General features: G+C 39.3%; 2 protein-coding genes across 2 annotated transcripts in view; one reads left to right on the forward strand and one right to left on the reverse strand.

The window, feature by feature from the left end:
- Positions 1 to 19,345, reverse strand: part of chrna8 (cholinergic receptor, nicotinic, alpha 8) — a gene marked incomplete at its 5' end in the record, with an annotated part of 97,981 nt that overhangs the window by 19,265 nt on the left and 59,371 nt on the right. The gene's annotated exons all lie outside the window — the stretch shown is intronic.
- On the forward strand, positions 7,273 to 12,770 carry LOC308688415 (uncharacterized protein). Its single transcript, XM_081361437.1, has 3 exons — positions 7,273 to 7,815; positions 9,495 to 9,698; positions 10,547 to 12,770. Exons 1-3 carry the CDS (start codon positions 7,611 to 7,613, stop codon positions 12,499 to 12,501), a joined length of 2,364 nt encoding a protein of 787 aa, XP_081217563.1. The 5' UTR covers positions 7,273 to 7,610; the 3' UTR covers positions 12,502 to 12,770.

The following is a 19,345-nucleotide window of genomic DNA, read 5'->3' on the forward strand; positions in this document are numbered from 1 at the left end:
TCAGCATACAATAAGGTCTGCACTTCTGTGATACTTTCAATCTGAATACCTTTACCTTTACAGTTTTCAGTACACTAAAAACTTTTCCACCAATACCATTCCTAATGAGAGTAAAGTACAGGAGACTATGCTGGACGCTATCAAAAGCTTTGGAGAAATCAATAAATATACAGTACATCCTTCCTTTTCGCTTTGTAATATATTTCTGAACGACAAAAATATTATCCATTCTGGAATAACGTGACCAGTAACCTGCTTGTTCTTCATAAAACATATTATTTACTTCTACAAAGGCTACTAGTCTCCTGTTCAAAATCTTTGTAAACATTTTACCAAGTACATTAAGCAATGAGATTCCTCTATAATTTTCAACATTGTTTCTATCACCACTCTTATATAATGAGCAAATCACGGCCTTACACCAAGCCTCAGGGATGTCACCTGTGTCTAATATTTTGTTATATAGAGAGAGCATGATAGGACATAACATATGTGATGCTGCTTTCATCATCTCAATAATAATGCCATCTGGACCAGGGGCTTTTCCATTGCTCATTTCCATTGCTCATTGACAATAGTTTTAAACATTTCACCATAGGTAATGTTGCTGTCCAAAACTTCAACTTGATTAAAAACTTCAACTTTATAAAAAATCAGAACAGACGAGATAATCTTGTCTTTTATGGCATTCCGGAATCGGATCGGGAAATATGGGAAGAGAGTGAGAAGAAGGTGCGGGACCATGTTAACAAATATTTTGATCTGGACAGAGCCAAAAGCGATGTGGAACACCCGATCGAACGTGCTCACCGGGTTGGGAAGAGATCATCTGGGAGAGTGCGACCGGTGGTTGTCCGTTTCACCAGGTGGAAGGATAAGGATGAGATTTTACAGAAGGCACGACAGAAAACACGAGAATGGCGTGAACGAAGCAACAGTGAAGATGGTAGATCTAATGGCCAAATTCAGGTGTCAAAGGGACTTCAGTATTCGAGTGCGTGAGATACGGAGAAAGCTGGTTACTTATATGCAAACTCTTCGTCTAAATCAACCTAACACAAGGATGTCGCTTTGTTTTGATAAACTTTTTGTGGACGGTAGAGTTTTCACTTATGACACCAAGTCAGAGTCTGTGGTTGAAATTGGACTGAATAATGAAGACACATTTGACACTCGTGCAAGGTAGGATGACGGCCTCGGCCCAGATGAATTTACTATGATCTCATGGAATGTTCAAGGGTTAAATACGATAGTCAATAACAGTGAGTTAATGGATACCTTGCGGGGGAAATCTATCATCTGTTTGACTGAAGTGTGGTCAAAAGATGAGTCTGAGTTCTGTCACTTATTGGCTGGTTACACAGGTTTATGTCTCATGCATAAGCGTGTTGCAGCTATTGGACGTTACATTGGAGGTATATGTGTATATGTACATGATTCTATTGTGAAACATTTTTCTAAAATCTGTAAACAAGCAACTGACTATATTTTTCCAGAGGGATCCAGTTCATATAGAAATAGAGAAGAGAAAAATGGCATCACTTATCTGGAAAATGACATTTAAAACGTGCTAGATCAAGTAGGAGAAGATGTACAATTAATTATTACAGGAGATTTAAATACTAGAACTGGCAATGAATGTGACTACAGTCAGTGTGATGATTCTGAATATATAGCATGTGGTATAGATATTACACTAATGATTATTTTGAATGGAATAGAAAATCAAAAGATATGGTTGTCAATACTTTTGGTCGCTGTCTTTTGGATATGTACTTTAAATATACACTTTGTAAATGGAAAAGTTGGAAAAGATACAAATGGTGACGTTAGATTTGTGCCTACAGCTGGATGCAGTGTGATTGACTACATCATATCCAGTGAACTCTTTGCACATGTTAGGGATTTTGAGATTTGAGATTTCTGATCACTTTCCATTATTGTATACTATGAGAGCAAATAGGGTTGATTCAAGGATTAAAATGAAGAATGACAGTCTTGCTAGACCCTGGATAAGATTTAAATCGGGAACTGATGGCGAGAGGCAATTTCTGCAAAGACTATCTTATTTATTGAATGGATTTTTTTTTTAAATAACTGTACAGGTTGTATGTGAGTGGACAGGGATGTGTGGACATAATGTGTGAAAACACAAATATGCATGATGTATGTGTGTGTGTGTGTGTTAAAATGCTAAAATGTGCATTTTATGTGTTATGCATGCTATACATTTATATGAATATTTTATTTTGATGGTCCCCTTTAGACATTCTGTTGACTTAAAGTAACGCTGCACCTACATGTCAACCAACTCTAAGGGCCCTATTTTAACGATCTGAAACGCAAGTGGCAAAGCGCAAAGCGCATGTAACTTTGTGGGCGGGTCTTGGCGCTGTTGCTATTTTCCCGGCGGGATAAATGACTCTTGCGCCAGGCGCAAATCTAAAATGGGTTGGTCTGAAGTAGCTTCATTATTCATAGGTGTGGTTTGGGCGTAACGTGAAATAAACCAATCAGAGCGTCATCTCACATTCCCTTTAAGAGCAGGCCGTTTGTTCTAAAGCGGATTCCTATTGTAACGGCGGTTCTGTCCGTCGTTACAAGCGCAAATTCATTCCCTAGTTTAGCGACGTGCTTCTGTGGAGGGAAAAGCGCGCTTTGCGCGGGTGCAAAATAGGAATGATACATGCGTCGGTGTACAAGTCAATTGCGCTGGGTGCAAGATAGGGCCCTTACTCTTTAAATATTTGGCTTTGAGTTAAAATGCAAATACCATTATGTAACATAAAACAAGATGCTAGATACTGCCCACTTGGGATATTATGCTCATGGCATTCCTTTCAGTTTTAAAACTTGTCTTAAAACTCTTCTTCTCAAAGTCAGAGGAAAAAATCCCATACAAAGTTTCATACCGTGAGATTATAACTTGTCTCTGCTCTTTGCTGTCGGACATCAAGGATGACCTTTCAGCAACATAGCCAAGATACTATTGTCTCTAATCCTGTCCATTTCTCAGAAAGCTGTCCTTTTTTTATGGTGTTTTGGCAGATTGCAACTTGCGATACTAAATGGAGGCTGTCTGGTTAACAGCCATGAGTAGATGGTTAAAAAAAAAAAAAAAAAAGCAATACCTCACATTGTGACAGAATAATTATTGTGACAGCAATTAGCCTACAAATTATCAGTTTGCCATTCAAATCACTTGTCATGCTCACAATGATGCTTGTGCTTAACATTTGCAATACATGCCTGTAAAAAATGGGAGAATCTTTTGTACACCCCTCCCTTCTCTCCAAGAACTGTACTCATCCAGAGTGAGTAAAATGGCTGGCAAAATCACTCTGGACCCCTCACATTCAGGCCACTTCCTCTTTGAACTCTTGCTGTCTGGTCGGTCCTACAGAGCTCTGAGCACCAGAACAGCCAGGCACAAGAAGACCATCTACCTCATTAACAGTTAAATGCCCCCACTGGGCAATAAACGTGCAATCCACAAAACTATTTATACTTATATGTATTTAGCATCCCATACCTCTTATTCACATTCCCTTTCATTTGTATGTAACATACCTGTACATACATCTATTGTCTATTTTGTAGTTGTCATTCTGTCTGTCCAATGGATTCTGTCTGTGCTCTGTCACCAAGACAAATTCCTTGTATGTGTAAGCATACTTGGCAATAAGGATCATTCTGATTCTTGTAAAAGAGTAACTCGTAACACTTTACAATAAGGTTTCATTTGTTAACATTAGTTAATGTATTAACTAACATTAACTAACAATGAGCAATACATTTGTTACAGTATTTACTAATCTTCTTTAATGTTAGGTAATAATTGGTTAGTTTTGAGATGTCTTTATACATTTTTTTGGGTGAACTATCCCTTTAAAGTCACACTGTAATCAAAATGTGCAATTTTTTTTTTTTTTTTTTTTTTTGTATTTTATGTAGGAATGTAGTATTTATTATAAATGATTTATCCTTGATCATCATATTTTTTTTTAATTTATGTGCCTTCATAATCTTTAATCAAAATAACTTCCCTCTCTGCCCTTCTGTTCTCTGATTTGTTGTGAGGATGGGACAACCTGTCACTGACATGAGATCACATCAATAGCAAACCACAACGATCCAATCAATTTCCAATGGACAAGTTCCGCCCTACATTTTGTCTTGTTAGGAAGCTGTTTCACTTGGATATACTGTACATCACAATAGGGAAGAAAAGACTATTGAGACTTCCATTTCATGCTGACTTTAAAGAATGAATGCTCTTTTGTCAATGAGTTAGTAGCTGACGTCATAAAATCTGTTTTAGTGTTGAAGTGGACAACAGGTGGTTCATTGTTAAGCTGAGAAAAAAAAGAATCTCTTTGACCACATCCTCTTGCCTGACTGTGATAAGGTGAAGATGAAAACTTTCCATTGTGCACAGAAACATTCTCCATCAATCTTCCTGCTAAAACAATGCATTGTTTTTCCGTGAAATAACACTGTCACATACTAAACAATTAGTAATCCAAGTGACTTTAAGTAATCCAATCTATTATAAAACAAATAACGGAATAAATGGATGATCACACATGCATTAGCTTCTGTTCTGCACATTTACTTTATATTGCTTAAATTGCTACATATTTCTCCAGTTTAATGCACCCCACATCATCTAAATGCATCCTGCCTTCGCTTTAGAGGTTTATCCTCATTTGACTCTTTCTCAGAGTCAGTCAGCAAAGTCAGAATCTCTTTTGTGTGTTATCTTAATAATATATTAATCTTAAAATGGCATGATGTTTTAGCTGATGTCTTCTGCCAAGAGGATCATTGTATTTGGCTGAGTGATATAAGTGGCCATGAGCGATATTTTAAGTTATGCATGATCTGTCAGAATTTGGATGATGTTGCTCTTTACATAATTTCCTTAAACAGAAAGTAAGTTGTTATTATACAGTTTTAGGAGGAGGTGATACCTGTCAAGCCTCAACAAGAGAAATTTGCATAATGCAGATTTATGAAGCTGGGCCATAGAGAAGGCAATTACTGCTGTCAGTCACTCACACAAAACCCAGCTCCCCTTTCTCCATATCATACAGACACATTTAGTTGCCAATCTAATTATCTATAACAAATGTGGTAAATTAAAACCAAATTATTAGAGACTATGACGTTATTGTTCTAGTGGTATTATTAATATGGTGGAAATAAACTGTTTTCAGAGCACATGGGACTAGAGCCCGTGGTGTTCAAGCCCTACCCGGCCCCAGCCCGACAACGGCTGCAATTTTTTCAGCCCGAACCTGACCCGACCCGAGACGTATCACTTTAAGCTCTCTGTGACGCGCGTTCTTTGATGCGCGCTCTCTGATGCGCGCTGTCTCTGCTTCACGCACGACACATCACACGCTACTAAAAGGTAAACTTTTATTATTGGCCTGAAACATCACCAATCATGCCCACAAATATTGAACAGACTGTCCATTAGAGAGAAGCCTAAGCATGCAGTAGAGAATATAGTGCCACGGGATCCAACCGCAAAAATAAGTAAATAAACGGCCTACCTTTCTTTGCTTTTAAGAAAACCAAAGAACAATGTTCAAAAATGAAGAACTCTTCGCCAACTGGCTAATGTTAAATAATATTAATAAAAAATCCAACTTCTCCCTGATCCTCTGCATGGTCAACTGTCACCTGTTAATGCACGTGAGTGACGCGTGCGTATTTGTGACAATTTGCGTATTGCGTTTGTGTTGCTTAGGCGATGTTTAATATTTATAAAATAATAAATACAACAATATTTCACACACATTATGTGACGTGTGCTCTGCACGTATATGGGCACAATGAAAGGAGAGAAGCTAAATAAGCCTGAGTCCGACCCTAGCCCGATCTGTAAAAAAAAAAAATGGCCCGAGCCCGGCCCGAATGGGCTTAGCGTGTCGGGCCCCGTCGGGTCCCGACGGGCTTGCAGACCTCTACATGGGACCAACCCAGACCAGCATAGTAATGGACATGCTAACCCGGGTGGTCCACTTTCCTGCAAATTTTATATTCATCCTGTTTCAGCTTGTGATTTTCAAGCGCTCCTGAAGAGCTTGATACAGTAAGCTGATTCAGGTGTGTTTGTTTAGGGTTGAAGTTAAACTCTGAATGACATTGCGTCCCCAGGAGCAGGGTTGAAGAAGACCTATGGATTAGTGTACTAAGAAGATCTAAACAGTTGATACGTTGATACATTTCCTTCCTTCAACAAACTTCATACACCTTGAGTCAAGCCAAATAGTTCCCTTTTTACAGTAGAAATTTGATGCTGTGTCTTGGTGTTGATGCTATGGGGAACGCCTTGGTCACGGACAGCATGTATAAACTAATGGCAATAATCATTGGCAGAAGGCAGTCTATGATGGCACAAGTGGATTGCCCGAGAGTTTAAAAGGGGCCTGAGTTGCACATCATCAGCTTTTTTGTCTTCAAGCGCCGTTTGTTTGCAAGCGTGTGAAGTAAACAATGGAGAACAGCAAGAGTTTCAGACATTGTGTTCCTCTGTGTAGGCATTATTTTATACCTGAGGACTCGCATGAGCTCTGCGTCATCTGCCTCGAAGTGTAGCATGAACGTTCAGCTCTTAAAGGAGTTGGATGTGCTCACTGTGATAAGTTTACTGTAAGGAAGCTCTGCTTATGCTTGGGAGAGGGACAAACGTCTGCACTCCACAGACCGGGCCCTGCTGAGGCAGTGTGGCGGCTCAATTACTGGGGATCGCAGTTTGAACTGGTGGAGGAGTTTGGGAAAGGCGTGTCAATTTCCCAGTCTCCTCTAGCCAGTTTGAGCGATTTGTTGGATTTAGAAGCCCGCTCTACAGATTCTTCTGATCCAGCAGAAAGCATGCTGCTGGTGGCTCCTAGTTCTGAAGAGCTAGACAGCATTGTTATCTGAGAAACTAGATGTAATTAGAGCAGAGAAATGATAGTGTTATGACTGAGTCTACTCCTTCTGTCAGCCCCGTATACAGGGAATTTTTGTATGTGATGGCCTGCGCCACTGCCAGGTTAAGTCTGACTTGGTTACATGAGAAATTGGTAGTCACTTGAGGCCACAGATCTGGCTCTCTGGGCCACCAAACAGATGGCTGCGGCCATTAGTTGTTTGATGGCGGCGATGGTGGTTATGGAGAGACACCTGTGGCTAAACGTTTTGGGGATCAGGGAGAAGGAGAAATCTTTCCTCCTTGATGCTCCCATCTCGCCCTCTTGACTCTTTTGCACCTCCAAGCAGGGTTCCCACGGGTCCTTGAAATCCTTGAAAGTTTGTGAATCTGAAAAATAAATTTCAAGGCCCTGGAAAGTTCTTGAAAATAAACATGCATAGCTACAGGTCCTTGAAAGTGCTTGAATTTATTTTGTGCAAGAAGTTTTCTGGGAAAAAAAAAATCTGTCGTTAATGTATGTGTTATTTCGCATCTTATGCTACATACTAGCTTGCATTACGCGCATTTACGTTAAGTGTTTCCCGCGTGAGGTACTTTGTTTTGTACGTTGCCATGACAATCACGCGCGCTGGTACCTCAACGTTTCCCACTCACAGGCATTGCAAAAATAGGCTCAAACGCGATGCCTGGAAAGTGTAAGTTTCAGGATATTTGGCTCACCAAAGAAAATTATAAAGAATGGCTTGCCAGAGATCCAAAGGGGCATCACTTAGCCAGGTGCAGAGCCTGTTGTAAATCAATCAAAGTGGATAGCATGGGAGAAGCGGCGCTCTCAAGTCATGCGGCTGGATCTACACACAAGACAGCACTTCGGAAATCAAAAGCAGGTAAGTCCTACCATAGTGCATCTGACAGAAATGTTGATTGAATGTTAGCTGCTAGGTGTTTTTTGCTGTTATTTAACGTTAAATGTCTCGCTGTGAAATGTTAGTCATTGAAGGCTGTTGAGTTGAACAGTGAACTTGAAAGTATCGGCACTCCAGTCACGTCACGTTTATTTATATAGATTGATTGAAAGCAAGCAGCTTTACACTATTAAATATATATATTTTTAAGAAAATACCTTATTTATTATTAGGGGTGTGCGATATCACTTGATATGTCTCCACGATCTGCTTTTGAGTTGCAGTTCTGGCACCACCGTCTCAACATACTGTACAACGCGACGTATATTCACATCAAATGTTAACGCAGAGGAAAGGGACACACTGCAGTTGACAAAAGTTTATTATTTGCATGTGATTTAAAACCTTGCTGGTTAAACATGTCATTCACGTGCTGATGCGCTGTTCTAACGTGCGCTTTTCTGAGCACATAACGTTAAGTTACACCCGAAGCGCACATGCACTAAAAGCCTGTCTAACAGCGCCTGGTTAACTTACTGAACTAAATTATCTTTTGCGTCTTATTGCGCTAATACTGTCAAATACACACAAGGTTTACATAAAGTTGGTTATGTCTAAAGTGAAAGCAAACAGAGAAAATTGAGAGAAAATATGCTTGTCAAATGCGTGCATATTAGACGCGCGACAGTAGCCTGTAAACATACTGCCGCTTGTCCTTAAAGAGATAGTTCACCCAAAAATAAAAATGAATTATTCTGTCATTATTTACTCACTCTAATGTTGTTACAAACCTGTATTATTTTATTTCTTGTGCTGAACACAAAATAAGATATTTTGAAGAATGTGGGTAACTAACTGTCCCCATTGACTTCCATATTATAAAAAAAAATAGCCTAACTTTAAATAAGTAGCTTTAGTAAGAATCAATGTATAATTTATACAGTTTATGATGTTGTTTTATTTTCATATTTGTTCATTTAATTACTTTATTCAAGAAAATAATGACAATCTTTTATCTTCGCCACTTTAGCCTAAATGTCTGTCATTCTTTTTCATTTTATATTTCGCTGCCTATAAGGCTAAAATGGGGACATTAGTTTGGCGGTCTTGCTCAGTCACTTGCAAAACGAACATGAAAAAGAATCGTGATAAAATCGTGAATTGTGATTTTCCTGAAAAAAAAATCGTGATATATTTTTGCCATATCGCCCACCCCTATTTATTAGTTAGAATATGTGTAACTCAAGAACAATGTGTAACTATAAGATTAGTCAATTAGTCAATAATTGTTGTAATAATCGTTAGATTAATCAATTATCAAAATAGCCTAATCGTTTGTTGCAGCCCAATCAGTGGCATCAGTAGGCTTACCAAGATATTGTGTGTCACCCATTGTAAATCAAATATTGTGTTAACATATCTAGGCTATAAGCTAATTTGTTTATGATTGATGGATGTATATATACAAGTATACTTACCTGACTATTTACCACCACATGAAATAGTTATATCAGATGTTACATGGGTCTGGATTGAGTGTTTTTAAAGGTGGCATTTAAGTCCTTGTGCCCAAACGGTGTTATATTTAGGTGTCATATAACAGTTGTATTACAATAAGTCAGTGTTATTTCCTACAATATGTCTTTTACTATTTCTTACAGCGCCCACTTTAGTCAACTTTGTGGAAAGGTTGGGGACATCAACTCCTACACCATGTACACCTGCAACGACTAGCACCATCGCCACGTCCTCCAAACAATCAATAATCACAGGCGTTCCCAGAGAGGACACATTAAAAGCTGAGGTCCTGTGGTGTTTGAACATGATGGAGTCTCACTACTCTTTCAATTCCAGTGAAGGGACAGGTAAATTAAATGATTTTAACTTTTACCTATGGCTTAATTTTGAGATTCCAAGGCATTAAGTGCAGAAAAATACCAAATGCCAAAGTCTGATTTAATACAGTCACAGATTTGTATGCAAATATTTGTATTTGTATTTGTATGATTTTATATGCTTCAAAATGATTTCACACAGTCAAAGGTGGTGCTAAAATCTGACTTTGTGGTGGCTGTATTTTGAAAACACACAGTCAAACTAGGCATGGTACGATAGTGGGTGACGGTGTTACCGGTGTTCAGAAGCAACACCGGTTATCAGTTGCCCACCGTCGATTTGATTATTATTATTTTTTTTATAAAATCATTTAGTTCAGTCAGAGAACAGACACTACAATTAAAAACTGAATGGTGTCTGCCTAACAAATCGCGAGCTGACAGAGAGTCGCAGAACAGATCAGCAACAGGAGTCAGATTTCATTTATCAGTCAGTAAAGAGCTGACTAACAAGAGGATGACAGAATATTTGGTGTCAAAGGGAAATGTAAAAGTGCCCATTTAAGATAATTTTCATTAAGAATAATAGGCTAATGAACTCACCATTCAAGCAATCCGCCCCCGAATTGGTGCTAATTTGAAATCGAAATTAAAAAGCGCACGGCCGCACTTGTCCACGGGCAGAACAGAGCGAGCGTTCTCAGTTCATTCCTATGGAAAAACCAAATGCTCGCTTCACCATTATGAATGCCTGTGCGGACGCGCAAATTTTACTTTCGCCTTCAAATTAGGGATTTAAAAGGAAAATATCCTCACCGTCATATCCACACAAATAAAAATGTTTGATTTCAATCTTTTTCTTTTTTCTTTACTTTTAGGTGTGCTATTTTCTGCAATGTTCCCCGACAGTGCAATTGCAAAGACTTTTGCCTGTGGAGCAACAAAGTCCATGTACATTTGCACCCATGGTTTGGCTCCGCATTTCAAACACTTGTTGTGCAAAAAACTCTATTCTGATAGGGAGGACTATGTACTTCTCTTTGATGAGAGCCTTAACAGAAAAACACAATCAAAGCAATGTGACTTTCATGTCCGTTTATGGGATGGGGACAAAGTTGTGACAAGATTTTATGACTCACAATTCATGGGACACGCCACTGCAGTAGACCTTAAATCAGTCTATGAGAGGAGTACTGAAAATCTGCCAAAAGAAAACATGGTTCAGATCTCCATGGATGGACCAAATGTGAACTGGTCTTTTTATTCAAAGGTTGACAAATCCCTCCAAGATACTCATAATGTACACCTTATCAATATTGGCAGCTGCGGCCTCCATATTGCACACGGAGCCTTTCTGAAAGGAGTGGAAGGGACAGACTGGAAAGTTGGCAGCATATTGCAATCCATGCACCACCTTCTGAGGGATTCTCCAGCTCGTAGAGAAGATTATTTCCACATAACAGGATCAGGTTCCCCAAAACCACTAAAGTTTTGCAGGACAAGATGGCTGGAAAATGTGCCTGTACTAGAAAGGGCGTTGGAAGTTTTACCCCACATGGCTGCATATGTCAATGCTGTTAAGGAAAAGAGGTGTCCAAATCCAGGGACAAAGTCTTTTGAGGTGGTTCAGGAGGCTGTTGAAGATCCACTCATGGCCGCTAAACTTAATTTCATCTTGTCAGTGAGCAAGGAAGTGACTCCATTTCTTGCGTGCTACCAGACTGATAAGCCCATGGTGCCATTTGTTTCAACAGACCTGTTCAAGCTGCTGAAGAGCCTGATGTGCAGATGCATCAAAAAAGACATCATGAATAAAGCAACAACACCTCATAAACTTCTGGACGTTGAGGTGGGAGATCAAGACTGTCATGTTGACTCCTCACAGGTGGACTTGGGTTTTGTTACAGGGAGAATTTTGAGGGACGTGTCCACATCGAAGACAATAGGACAGAAAACACTCCTGCTCTTCAAACACACTTGCAAGAAATGCTTGGTTTCAACTGTACAGAAGTTTATTGAGAAGTCCCCCCTCAAATACCCTCTTGTCTCTCATCTTTCCTTCCTTGATCCAAGGGAAATGGCCTGCAAAGATGTAGGTGTCGGAATAGCTAAGTTCAGGAAGGCTTTGACATACCTTGTGAATGTCCACCGTGTGAATGAAGAAGACTGTGACGAGTTAATTCGACTCTACAGTCAATTCATTGAGGAGATTGTGCTGCCTCAGAGTTCACAATTCTCCCACTTTGATCCATACACAGACAGGGTTGACACTTTTTTGCATGACAGGATGTCCACACAGAAACCATATGAAAAGCTATGGAGACTCTGCCGCCAACTCCTCCTCCTTTCACATGGGCAAGCCTCTGTAGAGCGTGGATTTTCAATCAACCGTCAAATTGAGGATGATAACCTTTCAGAAGATTCGTATGTGGCACAGAGGTGCATTTCGGACCACCTCAGGGCTGTGGGTGGCACCAAGAATGTCACAATTGACAAACAGCTATTGATGTCAGTTGGAGGTGCCCGACAAAGGTATATCACACATCTTGAGGATATGAGAAGAAAGAGAGATGATGCGGAAAAAAACAATAAGAGAAAATATGTGCTGGATGAAATTGATGAACTTAAAATGAAGAAAAAAAGACTGAAAGATGACATGGATGCACTTGAGACCTCTGCTGACAAATTGGCTCTTGAGGCAGAGAAAACTGGCAAACTAACTCTAATTGCCAAATCTAACAGCTTAAGGAAGGGAGCAAAGGAAAAGAGAGCAGAAATGGTGGAAGTGGAAAAATCGCTTGACGAGAAATTGAATGAATTGAAAAGCAAATGAAGACAAAGTTAATAAACCGACAATCAATCTAAAAAGGAAAACCACCACAGACTACCTCGGGGAATGTTTTTGCCTTGTGTTGGATTTTATGTATTTAATGTATATTGTTTATCCATTCATGGCCTTATGTTAATGTCCCATATTGGAATGTTTTATAATGTATTTGATCTGCACTATGTTGTGATATGTTTTCAGTGCATACACCAAAGCCAAATATGTTCAGTCAATGACTGCATATTGTGTTCAATAAACATAAAACATTTGTGATAATCTGTTGCCCAAATATTTTATTTAATGTAATGTTGAATTGCTATGCAATTTTTAGGATAATGTAAACCCATGAGGCAAGAAAAACTTAAAAGTATATTCATATATCTTAAAACTTCTGGTTACATGAGCCTAAGCTCTTTTCAATGAAATCCATGCAAAATTTAGAGATCATTTTAGAATACAGTATAGGATGTACCGAATTTTCTTCAGTTTTTGTGCAAAACAGAAATACGACAAATAGAATATCAGATCTCTGTCAAATGTACAAAAATAATGCAAACAAAAGCTTTTTTGCATAGTTGTGTTTGACACATGAAAACTGTAACAATGTCTCTTACAAGGTAACATGATTACATGATAACATTGCTCTCACTTGAAATGTGTCCCCACATTAAGTCCTTGAATTTGAGGGTATTGGACCTGGAAAGTCCTTGAAAGGTCCTTGAATTTGAAGTTAACCAAGGTGTGGGAACCCTGTCCAAGGCAAGACCCACGATCTGAAAAAGTTAAGAGAAGATACCATTGCCCTTCACAAACAAGGAACAGAATACAAAAAGATGGCAAAGGCACTAAACAATCCTTGAGACACCATTGGAAGCATAGTACACAAGTTCAAAGTTAAAGGAACTGTGGTTACACTACCTGAATGGGGCAGAAAAAATAAGTTTTCAACGGCTGCAACCAGACTTCTGAGAAGGCAGGTTCGGAAAACCCCTCGAGTGACGATAAAAGACCTGCAGCAAGACTTGGTGGCAACAGACACTAAGGTTTCAGCTTGCACACTAAGGCGAGTACTTAAAGCAAGTGGTTTCCATGCCAAAACTCCAAGACGTACACCACTACTGACCCAAAAGCACAAGAAAAGTGATCAAAATCATATAAACAGAAGTTTTGGGATTCTTTTCTGTGGAGCAATGAAACAAATCTGGAACCTTTTGGCCCTATGGATCAGCGGTATGTCTGGAGGAAGAAGAATGAAGCATATGCTGAAAACAACACTCTGTCTACAGTTAAGCATGGTGGTGGCTCATGATGCTCTGGGGCTGCTTTCCATCCTCTGGTACTGGAAACCTGCAGTGTGTGGAAGACAAAATGGATTCATTGAAGCATCAGGAAATCCTAGGAGAAAACGTCATGCCGTCAGTGAGGAAGCTGAAGCTTGCACGCCATTTGAACTTCCAACAGGACAATGATTCCACGCATACCTCAAATTCCACCAAGGCTTGGTTGCAGAAGAAATCCTGGAAGATTCTATGGTGGCCATCACAGTCACCTGACTTGAACACCATAGAAAATCTCTGGTGGGATTTGAAGAAGATGGTTGCAGCACGTAAACCCAAGAATATTTCTGAACTGGAAGCCATTGCTCATGAGGAATGGGCTAAGATTTCTCAGAAACGCTGCCAGAAGCTGGTGTCAGGTTATACATCTCGTTTGCAGCAGGTCATAACAGCAAAAGGGTGTTCCTCTAAGTACTAAAGATGCTTGCCATGAAGGTGTTAATTCATTTTGAGACTGTAGAAGTCATTAAAACTAGGAAACCACTTGAAACATTTGTTGTGTTGAGCTATTTCAATTAATATTGTTTGATTTGTTAATTTGTCAAACAGTTTTACATTTTTACAATAAACCTTATTTGCAACAGGGGTTGAATAATTTCGATTACAACTGTATGTCATTCATGGCCTCTCTTGGGAGTATGTGAACTATCACTTTTAGCAACTGTTGCTTAAGAAAGCATGAGAATAAAGCAGGATTTTCTCTCTTTTTTGGGTAAAAATAATAAGGAAAAGAGATGATAGTTGACCGCTCTCTCTGTCTCTTGTATAGCACACTGATAGTGCAAATATTACTGTCATGCGAATGATGCGATGCAGAGACTTTTTCATGGTGTTGGTGGTCTATTGTATGTCCGAGGGCATCCCGCCCTCTTCACTTGATAGGAGAGTGGACTACCACAACCGAGATTCATCTCTCTGTTACTGCCCAGGTCAGTTATATTCTGCTGTTTTCAGTCAAAGTCCACAGTAGTCGATTGTCGAGTTCACGCGCATAGGTTTAGTACCTATGATCACGCGCGTGAACTCGACAATCGACTACTGTGGACTTCGACTGAAAACAGGATGTAAATACAGGTATGTGCGCTGGCTGAATTAACATCACTTTTATTCATATTTTTCACATCTACTGTAGTCAGATTCCCCGTGTTCACTCTGAAGGAATCACTCACAATGGCTGGGCACTTGTAATGACACATCAAGAATGTTAAGAGGCTAAAAGCAGGTTTAAAACTTGCCCCATTGAAGTCAACAGGGTGCAAATTTTAAAAAGAGGATAACACGGTGTAGGCAACACCGATTTTTGTCGTTGTTCTCTGTATTGACAGCACTCCAAATTTACAAAAAAATGAGCTCAATGTTAAAATTGACCGGAGTTCTCCTTTAACTGTTGTTGGGTTTTAAGTAGGACTGTGTGTTCCCCTGTGGCCTGGTTGCTTGGTAAAGGAGTCACATTGGTCAGAACGCCATACGTCTTACGCTCTTCTTTTTCCGCCCTTTCCAATTTCTGGATTGGAGTTCTAAGCAGGACTGAAAGCTTCCCGTAAATAAGTACCCCCTTAGGCTCGATAATAGGTAGATGGAATTATGGTGGGCAGTCCGCATTATGTCCCTTTATTCCATTTACCTCCCTTTCCAACTATGGTTGGAGCTTGAAGTATGGACTGTATCCCCTTGGGATGGGTGCTATTATTAATGAAGCCTGATGTTAAGGGTTGTCATGGGCAGAACCCTAGTATTCCATGCCCCTCTTTTACCGCCTTCTCCAGTATACTGGAGTTATAAGTAGGGCTAATAGCTTAATTCCAGTCATATTCTTTCTTAGTGGTGATACAAGGTAAATGAAACTGTTTTGGGCAGTCTGCAGAGCTTCCCTCCATTCCATTTATCTCCCTCCCCAACCACTGTTGGGCTTCACAAAGGGATGTACTATGGGTGGCTTGGTAGTATGATATGAGTCATGATAATTGGAACACTAGGCGCCCCACACTTCTGTTTTCTGCACTCTCTGATTATTCAGAATTTAAGTATGGCTACAATCTTCCCTTTAAGTCCCAAGTTCTTCCTTAGGGTCAATATAGGTGGATGGAGTTATAACGTGCAGTCAGCGCAGAGTCCTGTTATTCCATTTACCTCCCTCCCCAACTTATGTTTGAAGTAGGGACATATGCTCCCCTTTACATATGATACTTTCCATTGCCTCCCTCTCTTATGATTTGTTTGTGGTTTGGATATATATGTTCCCCCTTGGACAGTGCCGAGACTAAAGGTCCTTTCACACTGGACGCGATTTTGATGCACGAATAATTCGCACGATGGTTTTATTTTTTGATCAGCTGTTTGTGTAATGAGCGCTTCCACACCGAACGCGAATGTGCTGCGGCGAAAAAACGACTTTTATTTTTTCCGCTTCGATGTCGATTTTTTTTTTTACTTTTGCGGCGACAGAAAAGGCTTCAGCCAATCGCATACTACAAGGACAATGATTGTGTGGCGTAGCATTGCCAACCAACTCGGTTATCACGACTGTGAGTATGTTGTGTGATAGTTTTCGTCGTTGTATAGTCCTGTGCTGTGTTGGCTAGAAGGCTAAACTACATTTGGGATAGAAAGCTAATCGTCAAAGATAGAGATAGAGACCGTGTTTACGCAGCTCATGTGATGGGTTTTGACGCGAACTATTCGCACACAAACTATTTTTCGTTACGCATCCGGTGTGAAAGGGCCTTAAGGCTGTAACTATGGGCAGAATTTTTTCTACGGTTTTCACTGACTGCTAGTATGCTCCCTTGGTAGACTGCTCCTTATGAGGCTCTCAAGCTTAGCATAACATAGCTGAGGCTTTGTTGTGTATTCCCCTTATAGCATTGTTTCAGCCTAAGACCTGTCTGGTTCAAAAGTTTTAGGGGTTATTCCCTAAACACTTGTGGATACTGGCTTGGGGAGCTGAGCCACTCTGCATCTCTTGCACATGTCACATAAGCTGTGCCCTTAGGTGCTGACATGCTCTTCAGAATCCGTAGTGTCACTTAGGTGCTAAGCCAACTCTGTTTGTGTGTACTCTAAGCCTAGTGGGGCAGACATTTCTTCAGCATGGCGTAGTGGGTATTACGTTCCCCATGGCATCAACACCAAGACACAGCATTGAAGTTCCACTTCGAAAGAGAATGTCTGAGGTTGTGAATGCGAGCTGATGCCGTTCCCAAAAGTGTCAACACCAAGATGCAGCATCTCGTTCTCCTTCTCAGGGAACCGGGTTACATTTGCAACCCGAGCCATTTCCTTGTGAATGGCAGATATTGTAAAGCACCTTGCCACAGTTTATCCAGTATTTCTGCTGTTGTGCGATATGTTTATGAAGGATGTTCAGTCAAATATGCTTTTTCAAACAAGAGGCTTTGGTAAACTTGCCATTTAACTTATAATCCAGCTGGATATCCAGTTAACACAAAATATACTTATTATGTGTCTTATTCATCTTACCATCAGTTTTTTGTGTTTTGATTGGAAATCTGCAAAATTCTGAATGGATTTAACCCTGTCAAACATCACACACGCATATAAACAGCAGCTTCTTTCACTATTTTACAGTTCCTCTGATATGTTATTCAAGTTAGATTTGTTTGCCCTTATCAATCTATTTTATTTTACCACTTCCAATGATTCAAGCTAGTGAAAGGTTTTTAGTGATGCACCAACAGTTTTTTTATTACATTGTCTTTCAAGTCCAGCTTTTTTTTTCGCTAATAAATTTAGTCACTAATAAATTCATCCAGCTGCAGTCTGCTCTATAAATGTGTTGCACACAAAATCTGGCACACAATATGTAGCTGCAGGTCTGCAACAAAATGAAAGCTCATTTTTAATTATTGTTGCACTCAGTCCAAATATAATAAGCCCTGATCATTTCACGGGCATACTTATGCCACTTATAAAATAGCCATGCAATTGAATGATCTAAAGGAAAGCTAAGTAAATGAGGTTATTGTAAATTTCTTTATTAAGACAACGCCATGAACACAGTCCCAAGACCTTTACTGACTATACTGTGATGTGAAAGGCCCATAAAAACAAAATGAGGCCCTGGTTAAATAAAATAAAATAAAATAAAACTACTATAATATAATTAAATACTTATTATTTAAATAGTGCTTGGAATATTTTTTGAATTTTTATTTGGTCAAACACAGATATTTTCAAACGATCAACAATAGAGACTAAAGGGCAACACTGAACAATTATAAATTTGAAGTAAACATGCATTACTGCTGAATACCACAAATGACTGTGATGGAAGAACAGAAAAGAAAGAAATGGGGAGTGGAAGTTTTGTAATCAGTGCAGTCCATTATATAAAGAGAGGGTGGTGGTAGGGAAAGTGAAGCTGACCTCTAAGCTCTGTCTAAATAATACATAACACTGCATCTGTCCTCTCTCAGTGCATACAAACATGGCCAATGCACAAACTCACAGCGTGTTTTACATCACAGATGAGGGGGCAATAAGTGTGAAGTGAGAGGGTGTTTACACTGGGGTTTACACTCGACTGCTAAGCATAATACATATGTTATGTATGTAGAGTACATCGGCACACATTGTAGAGTCGCCATTTGTTCTGGGTCCCACTTTAATTTCTATTTAGTAACATTTAATTGTTTGATAAATAATTTGATACAATGCACTTACTGTGTAAATACATGTTTTTACATTCTACTTGTATTAAAAAAAATTGGAAACACTATTTTACAGTGTCCTCGTTACACGTTACATGTCGTTACTGTAGTAATAGCTATAATTATGCAAAAATTCAACTAACCCTAAATCCAACTCCAATCCTAACCCTATAGTAAGTACATGTAGTTAATTATTATTACTTAAATGTATACTAGCACTGTAACATGGACACCTTCATGTAATTACAGCTGTAATTAATATCTGTGATTACATCAATAATTACACTGTTGACCCTTTCCTTACACCTTAGCCAACCCTTAAACCTAACCATACCATGAAACATATCCCTAAATATATAAATAACGTAATAAATAACATAAACCCGTATTCCACCTCAAGTGTTTTGCAATACAACATGAACACAATTAGTACATTTTACCTAACATTTTTAGGATGCAAGACACCCTAATATATAGTGTGACTGAACAAAAAGGTCTATTTATCCAGACTTTTAAATAGAGTTTGATGACATACACATGTGTAGTAGTCTGAGAAAAATATGGACCTTTTCGTTCAGATGTGCTTTCTGTCTGTCGTCTGTTCATCTATCTTAGTTAGAAGAAATAAAAAGGTTTAAACTGAATCTCTTTTATTGTTCGTTTCTTTTCAGAAGTGTGAGATTGCCATCATCAGGAGTTGATGATCTATGGATAAGCAGCTTAATGATGGGTGCGATTCTCTTCTCACATCACTAACTTCTCTGTCTGTGTTCTTCTCTTTTCTTTTCTTTCTCTTTCTCTTAACTGTTCCATTCCGTGCCTATTCGGACCAGTAGGTACAGA

The sequence above is a fragment of the Scardinius erythrophthalmus genome (genome assembly GCF_964197995.2).
Source record: "Scardinius erythrophthalmus genome assembly, chromosome: 3".
In the NCBI taxonomy this organism is placed as follows: domain Eukaryota; kingdom Metazoa; phylum Chordata; class Actinopteri; order Cypriniformes; family Leuciscidae; genus Scardinius; species Scardinius erythrophthalmus.